General features: G+C 40.1%; 1 protein-coding gene across 3 annotated transcripts in view; it reads right to left on the bottom strand.

The window, feature by feature from the left end:
- Positions 1-14208, bottom strand: part of rabgap1l (RAB GTPase activating protein 1-like) — a 113719-nt gene that overhangs the window by 77364 nt on the left and 22147 nt on the right. For all 3 annotated transcript variants that reach the window (XM_069153290.1, XM_069153292.1, XM_069153291.1), the window contains exons 11-13: positions 13450-13579; positions 7421-7514; positions 5948-6098 (exon numbers count right to left, since the gene is read on the bottom strand). In XM_069153290.1, coding sequence (XP_069009391.1) covers positions 5948-6098; positions 7421-7514; positions 13450-13579 — 375 coding nt within the window. The remainder of the gene's footprint in view (positions 1-5947; positions 6099-7420; positions 7515-13449; positions 13580-14208) is intronic.

Below are 14208 nucleotides of genomic sequence, written 5' to 3'. Positions count from 1 at the left end.
GGAGGGATGCATTATGGAGACCCACACAGACCCGAGAAGGGAGGGCTGCAGTGAATAGGCCTAGATTGTAGGGAGGGGAGAATGGAAGTGGTGTTGCCTGGCTGTATTGTGGACATGCAGTGCAGCTGGTCCCTACAGATACTATAACGGAGGATGGGATAGTGTGCTATGTATGCGTGTGTGCGTGACGCTTTGATTGACAAGGCTTTAGACCCTCGAAGGGAATTTTTTTCTACCATAAATGATGGGAGACCTCAGACCAGGGGCAGGGCACAAGTAAGACGGAGAAACAATGTTTATCTATGTGCATAATGGGTAACTATACATGAGGGCATACTGTGTTTTCATCGAAGGTCGAAAACCTTGATTCAATGTCAAAATATCAGTATCAAAAGAGCGATGAAAAACAACTTTTGTTTTTAGCTTTGATCACGCAGCATGTTTTTCAACTACACCAGCAGGCTTTTAATGGACTTCTGAGATCTGACAGAGGATCAAACATCAACTTCACCAAAGATAGAGTTAGTCCTGTGACAGTGATGCACATGTCAATGTGTATATACGGCATGTGTATGTGCTTCTACAGAAAATATCATCACATCAAATGACTCATGTTGTATAATTAGTAAAAAAAATAATCTAGCGCACAAATTATTAGTGTACTAATGGCAAATTAATCAGCAATTATTTCAATCATTGAGTAACCTTTGAATGCAAACCTCAGGCTAGTAGCCAGGGACTATTTGGCACTCTGCATAATTATTTTTTAGTTTTTTTAGTTAAACAATGCGCTTACTTGTATTCCTCAAATGATTTGTCTTTAACAATGTTCTGCTTATAAAACGTCAAAAATGGTAATAAGTAATCCTTTTCTAATATATCTATTTAAAATAAAATAAAAATTATTGGATCACTAGCAACCCAAGGTTGGTAATAACTTAGTGAACTTAGAGAATCATGATTATCATGGGCAATTTTCAGTTTACTTCATTGTGGTTTTGTCCCAGTGTTACAATGCCAAACCCCAAATACAGTGATTCAGAAGTGTGTTTATTAGACCTGCTGGGTTCAAGGTGCACTTCATGAATTTGATCATTTAAAAAGCTGTACATGAGCAATTCAGAGGACATATCTGGTGATGCGCCCTCTGAATGGCACAACAGTCAAAATCCATCCAATAAGCAATTCCCAGAGAAGTTAGAACTGATGAGCGAATGTTATACACTGTGTTATATACTGCATATAGACTGTGTTGATCCTCCTCCTATAAACACACACGTAGTCTTTGAGGTCAAATTTACAACTTTGGAAGAGAAGGAAAAAGATCCCTTGACTTCCAAACACAAATGAATGCTCTAAAAGATTTTACTTTTTTTTTCTAGAATCAGAAACACTTAAGCTGAAAATCTATAAATTTATACCGAGAGTTGTAATGACGTCATAGATGACAAAACAATTTTTTTTATATGTTTGTTATTGTTATTTCTATACTGAAAACAGGTTACAGGCAATAAGATTTAAATATGTGGCACAATCTGCCATATATACAGTAAGTGCAACTGGTTAATAGAGCTGTGTAATAGAAAATGTTTAAATTCAAACTAGTACATACTTATACTGTACAGTGGGCACTGCAGTGGTTGCCAGAAGGCTGAAAAAGTCCTAGATGAAAATTTATAAGTAGCTGGCCACCTACCTGGGTTCCAATTATCCAAATATCAAGTAGTTAATTAACTACAGCAGAATGTTGACACGAAAGGCAAAAGGAGACACAGAATTGTCATGGAGACAACTTCAAGCAAAGAGAAGTCCTTAGACCCTTGCAGTTACCATGGCAGCCCATCTTATGTACATTGTACTCCATGTATCTGTGTGTGGGTTATCAGGCGTGGGTGTAGTATTATTCCAGCCCGAATGCATGGCTGATGCTGCCTTTGATTGTAGACCGACATGAAATGTCATCACTAAGCTGGCACCTGGACTGAATATGACTCAACAAAAAAAGTGCAAAGCGCCACAAAGCCCTGGTATAATTTGCTCTCTGCTTTCATTACATGCTTAGTAAAGAGTTTGTGTGTTTGTTCTAGTCTTCCGAGGGAAGTCCAGAAAAGATAATGATAGTCACTGAATAAAAATGGTTGTTATTGTGTTATGTTTATGTTATGGTTGTGTTTTGTTTATGATTGTATTTTGTTTATGGTCATGTTATATTTATGGTTTTGTTGTGTTGCGTTATTGTTGTGTTGTGTTACGTATTATTGTTATTATTGTGTTATGTTATCATTGAGTTATGTTATAAGTTTAGTTATATGTAAGCTTATAACTTGGACTTATTTCTTCACTCGGTAACAAAAATGATCAATTACACCATATTCAAACTAGACACACAATGTGAGCAACTAAGTGACCAGTAGGATGAAGCACAGGGGCTGGGCCATGACACAGCCAAAGTTCCCACACAGAAGGGATGGGTACCGAGAACTGGATGCTAATTTAAAAGGCACCTGGATTTACGAGATTACACCAGAATCCATCTTGTGAGGCTTCAAATTGTGAATTTGAGTCCCGACCGCAGTAGTTCTGACCAATCAGCACCGTGTGATGGACCTACTGGCAGCTACGGGCGTGGTACGACAGTCAAGTATTATTTTTTAAAGTGCCAGCCCTTGTCTAAACAGCTGTACAACGCTTCTCAGATGGTTCTCAGATGGTTCTGTGGAACAAAGCATCTACAACGTCAGGTTAAGGATATTGTATAGAAGCACTGAAAAGAAAAGTTAAAAAGAAGAGAAAAAAAAAATCTATTCCCTTTGCAAAACAATCTCCTTGGAAGACCTTCAGTTTCATACAGTCCAAGACTTCTTACAGCCTACTGTGGAAGAACCGCTGTTCCAGGCTTCTGATCACAGCCGTTGACCTGAGGAGAGATCCTGACCTCTGTTAACACACTGGCTGTGCTGTGACTGAGATTGGTTTTTGGAAAGGCAGGCCTGGAAATAGCTGGCTGAGCTTTTTTAAGCTGTGGGTTCAAGCGTGGCAGCACACCTTCGGCTTGTTCGACTCTAGGGACACGAAAAGGTTGTTCAAATGTCACTAGCAAACCCCCCCAACCCCGATCCCAAACGCTGTGCTGCACCAGTCGAGAAAAAAGTTATTTTGTGAATGTCTCAAACACCCTGAGGCCATGGTGTGTGTGACAGAGTGCGTATTTGTTACCCTGTGTGTGAGGACTGTAAATTAGAGCAGTACAATACTGGACATGACACTTGCGATCTATGATATCAAACTGGCTAGCCATGGGCTACATGCTGCTAAATGCTCAGTAGGTTAGTCTAACCCAGTGCTTCTCACATGAGGACAGGACTCCTCAAGAGGTCAAAAATCTCTGAGGGCCTCGAGCACAGGACCCATGGCGATACACGGCGCTTATTTACAACACCCATGCCCCTTCCAAAGGGACGACAGTCCAATTATTTAGAATTCAATCAGCATTAACGTCGGCACTGAGCCCAGACAGCAGACATTAATAAGCTCCACATCGCCCTCACCGTTGCTGTCATTTGCCTCCCTTTCCTCTTCCCCTCCCACCTCCGTCTTCCCTCAGTTCCATTCATTTGGTGCAGCTATTAATAGCCCAGCCAACCGCCTATCAATACCATCACTATACTCCGGCAAGACAGAAGATGTGGGCGTGGCCCAGCCATTGGAATGAGAATAAATGAGCTGAACTACAGAAGCTTGATTTTATGTAACCAGAGCGAGGGAGAGAAGGAAGGGAGGGAAAGGGGGAGAGATAGAAAGAGGCGCAGAAAAACATGGCGGAGACGAGGAAGAAAGGAAGAGTGTGTAAGCCATAAAGAGAGATGGCACACAGGACAGAGAACGAGGTAGACTAATGAAAGAGCAGAAGAAAAACTGTCCCAGTATAACAGATAAAGATGGGAGAAACAGAAGGGTTGAGAAAGAGAAAAATAAATTTACACAGCAGTGAAAGACAAGTAAAAAATATGTGACTCAAGAAAGACAGAAATCAGCCAGGTCTCTTGACATTTACGCACATTCCTTTTCTCGTCTTCTCCCCTCGGTCACTACAACCTCATATTTATGGGTCCACATTCTTAGCTGTCTCAATTTTTCTTCTTTCCATCTGCACCCCTTGCTCCCTGCTTATTGATTGAGGCAGGTAGTTTCACCCGCTTCTGTGTGGCAAAGAGAAAGACCATTTTATTATCCATAAAAGGGAGGATCTCTGTCTACTTTCAGTGTTTATATTACCTCCTCCTCCTCCGCTGCTGTCTGGTCCAGAGGGGCTTTGTCACTTTACTTACTGGTTTACAAATGTCTAAGGATGGCTAACAGACCGATAACAGAAAGATAAATACAATTTATGTCAAACTAAGGCAGTAATATAATATCTATGAAATAATTAAAATATCAATGTATCAAGAAGAAATTTTAGATAATTACTGGGTGTAAAAGTTGGATTGTTTATTTTCATCATAGTCGTGCAAATCAATGTGCGATTAACTCTATACGAGTAATATTCCCACAACTGCCCTTACTGATTTGATAAATTGGAACAGTCGCATTTCAGAACTACTAATACTGTAGCTCAGTTCAATATCTGAATCATTGTAAAATTCCTTTCATCTCTGCCCTCCTGACCTTTAATCTTGACTTTCTCATTCGTAGATGGTAATGGAAATACGAGTCTCTGTGTTACTGATTTTAGATGGCATGTTTACCATTACGTGGTTTTAGAGTTGCACATTTTGCAAGTCATTCTGGAGAAAATCATGAAACAATGTGAATTTGTAAACTGAAATCTATTCATATGTTTTTAAGTGTTGGTTGTCTAAGGATATTTTCATACCTAACCTGTCTGGTTTGGTTGAAATTAACTCTGGCATGTTCATATATTTAAACTGGTGAAGTTGAGAGGCAGTCTTGACTACTTATGCTCCCGCATTTTAAGTTCCAGTGTAGTAGTAAAATTACTACATAAACAAATGATCCCCCCCCCCCACCCCTTTTGAGCCAATGTAATGCTGATAATGCTGTTGTTGATATGACTTCATTCCGGCAGCTTTCTTAGTGAGAAGTCACACAAAGTGAACCAGAACTAAAAGGCAACAATTCATCTTTTTTTTTTTTGCTTCTGACCAAATGAAATAAACTACATGTTTAGTTCATGTTCTTCAGTACGCAGCAGATCCAAATTCAGTTTGTAGACAGTGTCGTTACAGTAGAGTTTGGTTTGCACCTGTATGGCACCACCTTAAACTCAACTGACCAACCAAGTGCACCGGACAGGTGATATGTGAACACAGAACAGTTAAATCCTAAAAAGGTCCAAAAAATGAACTTTGAACTCTTGCCGGCTCTTTGGGAGGCCAAAGGTCCAGGTCGAGCTGTAATAGTCCTCAGACAAGCAGCGCATGCATTTAAATGTCGACGCTAAATTAAAGTGCTCTCCGACTTGACACGCAGTTCAGAGGAAGAGCTCTAATGAACGGCAGCGTCAGAGATGTTGATTAGACACACTACTGTACACAACAAGGTCAGACATTTTCACCATAAAGACATGATATCGACACAATCCAAACCACTCATCTGGCTTCCACCATGAACACAACAAAAGCTGTCTATACACCTGAGGGAACCACAAAATACGAACCGTGTGCATGTTCAAGCTTCATATTTTGAGGCGAGACTCAGGAATGATGAGCAAAGTACTGTCAGGATACTCTGAGACATATAATAAATACAACCATGGTGAAGAACAACTACATACATCAACATGGTGTGTCAAAGTAACTCTTGACTTTTGTCATTTTTTGACCCACTGTTGAGACATGATGGTAAGAGGAACCTTTAATAACTGCTTTTTTTTTTTTTTTAAAGAAGTTGTCCTACCCTGGTCTGTCTGTTTGCGTGTGTTGTTTACCTTGGTGATGAGGATGCGGTAGTGCTCAAGCAGGTCATGGTTGTCGTGGCAACCGGCCAGCAGCTGCCAGACTTCGGCTCTGAGTGGCTCAGGAATGCCACTGCGAACCAATGGGGGCAAACCCTTCGGACGAGTGGACAGGTTCCCATGCCTGATACATACATAAACATACCTGATTAATGCATTATTTTACAAGGAAACTTAACTCAATTAAATCCACATTAACTATTATTTTGAAGTGCAGCTGGACAGATTTGATAATTACTGTGGGCAGTGACAGAACAGGACCAATCAAGTCAATCCCATAAATGTATGGCTGTCACAGACGTATTCATGTTGCTCGGAAATGAATACTATTTGGTTTTAATGAAAAGTTGTTATTTAATTAATCATATTTTAGAATGTATTCAAGTTTTTTCCTCACTATGTTTGCCAGTTACCTAATTATACAATCATACACGTATAGACTGGGAGCAGCCCTGTACAACAGCAGACTGCTGAAAGAAGCTGAAGGTTCACTGCTTCACACAGAAGCCCTATAATTACATTAACTACATCAGTTAAAGTTCAGATTTATTGCTTTATTAGCTACAGTATTAATTAAAGTAATCCTTACCTAACTCGTTAAATACCATACTGAGTATAATTTTATTAACTACTCCTACCATGTAGTATACTATCGTCTGAAATATTAACAGCAGTGCTGTGATCCCACGAGATTAAAAAAAAAATCCTGCTTTTGAAAACACACCGTCAGCTCTTTTTAATGATGCTTGAAATCTCATCATTATGTGTTTATTGAGGCCGTATGAAAGCAATTTCCCAATAAACTTCACTTCGTTGTACTGATGCAACAGCAGGAAAACAGGCTGTGAGCTCAAATGAAAAGCCCGAAACATCTTTTATTCAGTTAATAATGTCTGTATCTAAAGCTCTATGTATCAATGCCAGCTGGTGTACAAGCATTTAAGTATTACAATAGTCGGTTTGTGTTATAGCAGATAAATTAAACGGATATACAGTCCAAACCATGAGAATTTGGACAGGTACATACACTGTGCTCTTCAGGCTCTGAGTTCAGCACATTCCATTTGATATAAGATAATTGACATTTCATCAAAGTGCCGAGTCTCAGCTTTAAGCAGGTAATCTATATAAACTGGGATGATAAAGCAATCAAACTGCAATAATGGAGAGGACCCAGCCCTGTACTGTAAATCACACTCTGCATGAGGCAGAGTGGACTTGATATACTTCTCAGTGCTGTTATAAAGTAGTTTGAAGGGCAAAAACGCTCCACAGTTCTTGAATTGTATGAGGATTTACCCAGATGTGTAAACATTCTCTTTAACCTGTATCACAGTCTTCTCCTGACCACATTCAAAATGTCTGTCCTCGTATAAATTAATCTGAATTTTTATGCCATTCTGAATGTCCACATCTATGACTTTTTTGCATCCTTTGAAGCCCTACCATCTGTTGAGGATTGCACCCCAGGACTCCAGTATTTTCTCAGGACAGTCTTTGGAAACGTCTCCTGTCCCACTGGAGATTTCACTGTCACTATCTGTAAAAAAAAGACACGGAAATATGAACACACATGCAGCGCATCAAGTAGATGTCGATCCTGTGGATCCTGATACCCTGTAACCTTCGTCCACATGGGGCATATAGTTACTCAGACACACATTTTGTGGGCAAGGCCTATAACACCATGTAAAATTGTTGTCCTTTCTTTGTACTTACCAGTTAAATAATTAGTCAAAGACCGCAAGATAGGCTGTTTGGACTTGTGAGCATTTCATCTTAATAAGAAACCCACATGAAGGCACTCTGATACGCATTGCACATTTTAGAAGCTGTTAATATTGATACCACAGCTAAATGGAGGCAGGAGTGCCTTTGCAGTGCCTACACCTTCCATTATTGCTGTTCTCCTGTCTGGTGCATCATGAAGCAGACAAGAGGCAATCAGCAAAGCGAACCACTTGTGTTTAGATGTAGAAGCACTAATTGACTGTCTGGCCTGCTCTGCTGCTGGAGAGATGAACTGATCCCCACACAGAGACCACCCACTGGAACTAACACACGCACACAGGCACACACACACACACACACACACACACACACACACACACGCGCACACACACACAGACACACACACACACACACACAGACATAGACACAGACACAGACACACAGACACACACTGATTCACATACTATGTTCAGAATGAGAACTTGTGGACTTTATAATACTGCTATGGCTCTACAAGTGTGTATGTATTTACTACACAGAAACCAGTGATGCAATGTGTTAACCATGCAGAAAAATAAATAAAAATGGATAGTTAAGAGTGACACTGAAGCACAAATACTCTCTTGGTAGTCTGGGTATTATTACCAAATTGTCCATCTTCTTTCTAAGTTTTTCATTTGAGGTGGATGCAGACAAAGCATTGTATATATTAATTATGTTTACCTTTAGAATACAGGTGAACATAAACACTGGGCCTAAGAAAATCTGTAGTACATTTTATGTTGAAACAATGACACTGATTTACACACTAATCGTGATTTGCACAAACTAAAAACTGAAAAAAAGTAGTGGCGAGGAATAAGTCCCACTAGATGTCCAAAAATAATTCACCACCATAAGAAAAACACCCAGGGGGCCAACCGATAGCAGAGTGGTTGGGGTGCATACCACATGGGTGCAAATGCCATGAGCAGTGAGTCCTAGCCGGCAGGGCATTTATTGTATCGTTCTCCTGCTCCCACATTTTCTGTCTGGTTACACAGCACTGTCTGAATTCCAGAGGGGAAAGGAAACATGCATACATTGGATGCCTGGTGTTGATATTTTATTAAACAAAAAACTAAATTTGTCAGGTGCATGCAGTATTTATGACTGGTTTTCTTGATATGTTGGGTCAGTCTGTCTGTTTAGCAATCTCATTGTGCTGCAATAAAAAAAAGACAAAGTAAAATGAACAGACTGAAAACTCGTTGGTAAATTTCTTATGTTGGTAACGTTTTCCTTTTGGAGACAGAAATTTATATTCCCAATTCTCAGTATAATTCAAAAGTTGCAATAATTTCATATCGTGACTTCCCTATCGTGAAAAAACCTCGGAATAAACTCAAACCATCAGAAAGAAAGAACCAAGCAGCAACCAACCGTGACGTCACCCATTGGTTCCTGAACTGCTGTTATGAAGCCTCAAGTTTGAAGTTTGGAGTAAGAAGTGACCGATGAGTCTGATTCACACTATGCCCTGCCCACCTACAGCAGAAACTGCACCACAGGCCTGGCAATCAAACAGACATGTTTAATATCTAATTAATGACGGGGTTATTTCCAAATGGACCGCCAGAAAACTAATAAGAAGGAGGGACTTTTGCCAACAACCTCATAATAACTTGCTGAAAAAAATCTATTGACATTCTATTTCATGAAAGATATTGACTGGGAGTCTATGGAGCCAGCAGCATTTCAGAGCCAACCCGTAGTGGCCCTCAGTGGTATTGCACTTTATAGCGCTTCAGCTTTTGCCTCATTTTTCAGACCAGGAAGTTGAGTCCACTTCAACTTCAAAGAGAGAAAAACACCCAGTCTGGTGTGGCTTATATCCTTCAATCTAATAAATGACTGCGAATATCACACTGTTACAGCAAATGTTTCTTGCTTGTTTTGGTCTTTAAACCAAATGAAGGTGTGCTTGATTAAATCACATCAGGACATCTGAAGGTTTAGATATTAGAAGGATTTGTGAAATCCGGCCTCCTTTTAATCAGGGTATGTGCAAGTTGCACCAAATCCAATGGTACATTTTAAAAAGCTCTTGCTGATCTCATTGAGACTGAAAGAGACATTTCACAAGTGACATAAACATTAAAGTAACACAATAGTGGCTCGGAATTTCCCAGAACAGGGTTTAAAGGCATCATTTACTCCCACTGAAGAATTTGCTCAGGCCTTGACATTTAATAATGAGTTAAGACATTTTCTTCTAGAACATGCAGCCACGGCGCTCAATGCACTGCTGCTCGTATACATCCTCAGAGCCTCAGCAGGAGCTTTTCAGGTCTTTATAAATGCTTGATGAGTCCTTTCAAATGGTTTAGACCCAGCACAAAGCTGCTGCCTCTGTCCTCAGATTTGCTGAGGCCACGTGGCAGAGAAGCGTGAGTCCAATGCCACTGCCAATTTACCAGGTGATGAAAGAAACTGTGAAGATGAGGGCCATTACGGTTACCTTTTAATCTGGAGAGGGATTGCACATTCACTGTAGGATTACTTTCAAACAGGATCTCTCTGATGTTGAAGCCACTGGGGAATTGGTTTTGTCTATGTTATAGCAAGCAGAAATTTCCTATTAGTATCATGAAGATGTTCCATCTTTTATGTTTCACTCTATTTAATGAACCTTCGCTTTGGACTTACACCTCTTCTCTGACGGCAGTGTACTGATTTAATCAAGCTCTATGTGTTTCTTTTTTGTGTTGTGTTATTCAGATATATTATGCAGAATTAGAACTGATAAATCAGAGGGACTGTAAAGATATAAACTTGTGCAGGTCACAGTTTGTGTGAATTTATTTGAAAAGGGAACACTATTTGTCTGTGTGCGTGAGAAACAAAAAAACAACCACAAATCATACTGTGAAAGAAAAAGCAAAGAAAAAAGAAAACGTCGGCTTCCAAGGGGGGAAAAAAAATGAATTGAATGTATGTGCGCGGAGTGGTGCCATCTACACTGCGAGTGTATTCATTTCTGTACACAATGAGACTGACCTCCAGCTCCACAGCCCTGAGCGCCTCCAGTTTGCAGCTCTGGGGGAGGAGCGGGGCGTTATAGAAAAAGCCCATTGAATGGCTCCCACAGTGACAGCTGAAAGCCGCCAGCCCCAGCCTTGGCGGCTAACTCGTGACTTTGGGCGAGTCGGCAGATAGACATTGGAGAGACAATTTTTCTCTCCCGTTCTGTAAATACATTTTAGTTCTGAAAGGTGAAAAATGGGGTGCGGGGGGGGGGGGGGGGGGAACCTAACTGTTTACAGCAACAAAGAAGAAAGCGAGGCAACAAAAAGATGAAGATAAGCCTCCAAGATTAGATGTTCCCACGTTGCTGTATCACAATTTTGAAAAACATTTAAACCAAAAAAAATGATTCTACTTTGGAAAATATTTTTTACAAGATATATATTTGACTTCCATAGGGACAGGCTCAATATTCCACTGCAGTGCTTTGACTGCCGTACCAGAAAACTGCAGTCATTGGTATCGTGTTAAAATGTCACAGGTTTTCCATGTAGGTGGGACTAATTAACTTGTATAATACCCACCGAGGTTATTTCTTAGGATTTGCATAAATAAAATGAATAATGCATCGGTTAGGGTGTTTTTCACATATATTTTCATAATCATATTATTTCTGTCAATGACATGATCTCTATTTGAAATCATTTGGCTGCAGTGAAGCGATATTCTACACGCTGTGAAACTTGGATGCAGAAAATCCTCTGATGCGACACAGGAATGTGTGCCTACGCATGTGACCACACACACATACACACACTCCAGCTAAATGAACGCAGGAGTGCGCACCTGCATTATTTTCATGAAGCGTGCAGTCCGAGTCAGCCAGGCCAAATCTGCAACACCTGCACCACCGCGCCCGTGGTCAGTCCTGTTTATATTAGTGGACTGAAACTGGGTCATGTTTGGGAACCACTGGAGTCTAACAGTCAGTGTTAGTGCTGTTAATGTTGCAGCTGTTTTGCCTCCATCCCTTTGGCAATGCTGCCATTACTGATGGTAAAATATCCACTCTGCTCTGGCTGGACACCTTAAACGGGTCACGTTGAAATTCATAGTCCCTCTCCTGGCATCGATTAAAACCCCAAAAAATCCTCACTGTTCATTAAAATGACATGTTTACAAATGTTTTCTTTACCATAATGCGGATCTAATATGCAAATAGTTCCTGCCACTATGTCCACCAGCCTCTTGGCTTACCCTTTCACCTTTGACTCTGCTCATCAAATGCACAAATTTCTGCATGTTTTCCATTTTACTAGCTGCTACTACTATTACTACTACTACTACTATTATTATATGCTGCACAATGGCAAGAGGTAATACTGGAGCTATTCAGCCACTCATGTCTGAACCCAAACAGATTCCGAAAAAAGACGAACACCTCGCAAGTTGTCAGGACTGGTGATTAAGTAACCAACATATGACTTACACTGCAGTACTAAAATGAAAATATCAAGCCATGGTGTTGACTGTTTTGTTTTGTTTTTTCCCATTCATATGTCACGTGGAAATGTTAACAGGGTTAAAAACTTGATTTTCATTGCTGGGGTTCTTCAATAGATGAATTTTATTCGAGTTGCCTATTTGCAACAGTGGTCGAGAGCTATGTTTGGAATGGAAAAAATGAGAATTGTTGTTTTTGTATTTGCCGTCATGTCATAGTCTTGTATTTAAACAACAGTATCATTAATGGCACATGGAAAAAAAAAAAAATGCTGTAAGATCGCAGTAAACAACCCTCCACGGTTGCATCTCCTTGATGGAGGATACTGTTTACTTCAACCACAAAGGGCATGTGAGAGATGTTTGATGCTGTTGGACACTGCAGCGCTATAAGCCAACAAGCCCTGACAGGATTGGGCCAGGCTCCATACGCTTGATGCCCGAGCACATACACAAGTGTGCATTATCGCACAAATAACTATGCAAGACCACCGAGGTTGTTCCTGCAGCTTAGAGCTGTGCACGGTGTAACACGTACACAAAATCTGTTGCAAAGCACAGAATCAAACTCATTCCACGCTGACGTCTCATGCTTTGCCACACTCACTTACACGCGACCAACATTGAGAATTTCAAACACACATATGCACATGTATTCCTGCCAATGTTTATGTGCCTCAACAAAATTAAACTTCACTTTTGATGCATGTCTGCCAGGGAATAGTATACGTCTATTTCAGACTGCGTATCTGGATATATGATCTCATTTAGATGAGGCGTTCATGCCACACAGGAGGGAAAGAAAAGACTATTGGATATATATATTGCTCCCACCAACAAGCTATTTGTGGTGAACCGAATCTTTTCTTTCTCATGCCCCTGAAGGACCACAGTGTTGTTGGGTTTTTCTCTGATATTAAAGGTGGCAAGGGATTTGTATAGCCCTGAACAATGTGAGGTCACATTTATCAACAAAGCTTTGGAGGACATTCTATGGTGAAGTTACCGCCAACGTGTCTGTGTTTATTTGTGGTAGGCTTTCTGAAGAATTGTGTCATCTCATCACTGATGTACAGAGACAAAGAAAGCCTGCCTGATATCACAAAGATTTAGATTTAAAAGATTTGTTTTTCATTATTACTGTACATGATTAATTCAACTAACATTAAGAAGGGCAGAAACTAAGCAACTGAGAAGAGAGCAGGAAATAAGAAAAAAAAGAGAACACTCCATACCTTCATCAACCTCCTCTTCCTCAGTGGGCGAGGCCAGTCGTCCTCTTCCTTCATTGCTTCTTTCTGCCTCCCTCTGAAGACTCACCACCTCATACACAGCATCGCTCTGACCCACTCTGTCTGGTGCCTGCTGTACACACATTCATCCACACAATCAGAATCGTCTTTTTTCCCAAAGAGGAAACAATTTCATAAATTTAGATAATTTAAAAAAATATATATATAATTCCATAATAAATGAAAAATAAAAAATAATCCGTCTTAAATAAAAAAGTTAGCTTAATGATAATATACAGTATGCAGACATCCAGTATTAGGAAACGTAACGGGGTAACAGACAATAAAATGGAGACCACAGTGTGACTGACAGATATCTGCAGTGATCAGTTCACATTAAAGTCCATTGAACATAGAGTGAAATAAGAGAATATAAACCTGTGCCTCTTGCCTATATTGTCAGCTGCTTCTAGGTTTGTTTCAGGGATTTTTTTTTTTTATAAGCACACCAATTATTATTATCATCATTTCAGAGATCTTCATTTCTTCCCTCTGTAAAATCAATTATAGTTGATTACATGATAACTGCACCTACAAAATATTTTTCTCCCAACTCAACTCAGTTTTATGTATACAGCACCTTTCATATTCGGTGCCAACCCATCCCAATTGCCTGCAACACAGGCTCAATTCTTAACAATCAAATCAATTAAAATCAACAATGAACTGTCAACCAGCAAACATCAGTTTTTCTGGTGCTGA

This window comes from Embiotoca jacksoni, unplaced genomic scaffold (assembly GCF_022577435.1).
Source record: "Embiotoca jacksoni isolate LCO1_2020_lvr unplaced genomic scaffold, fEmbJac1.0.p SCAF_19, whole genome shotgun sequence".
NCBI classification, from domain to species: Eukaryota; Metazoa; Chordata; class Actinopteri; family Embiotocidae; genus Embiotoca; species Embiotoca jacksoni.
The sequence above is the reverse complement of the archived record's forward strand: the minus strand, read 5'-3'. Positions and strand labels throughout refer to the sequence as shown.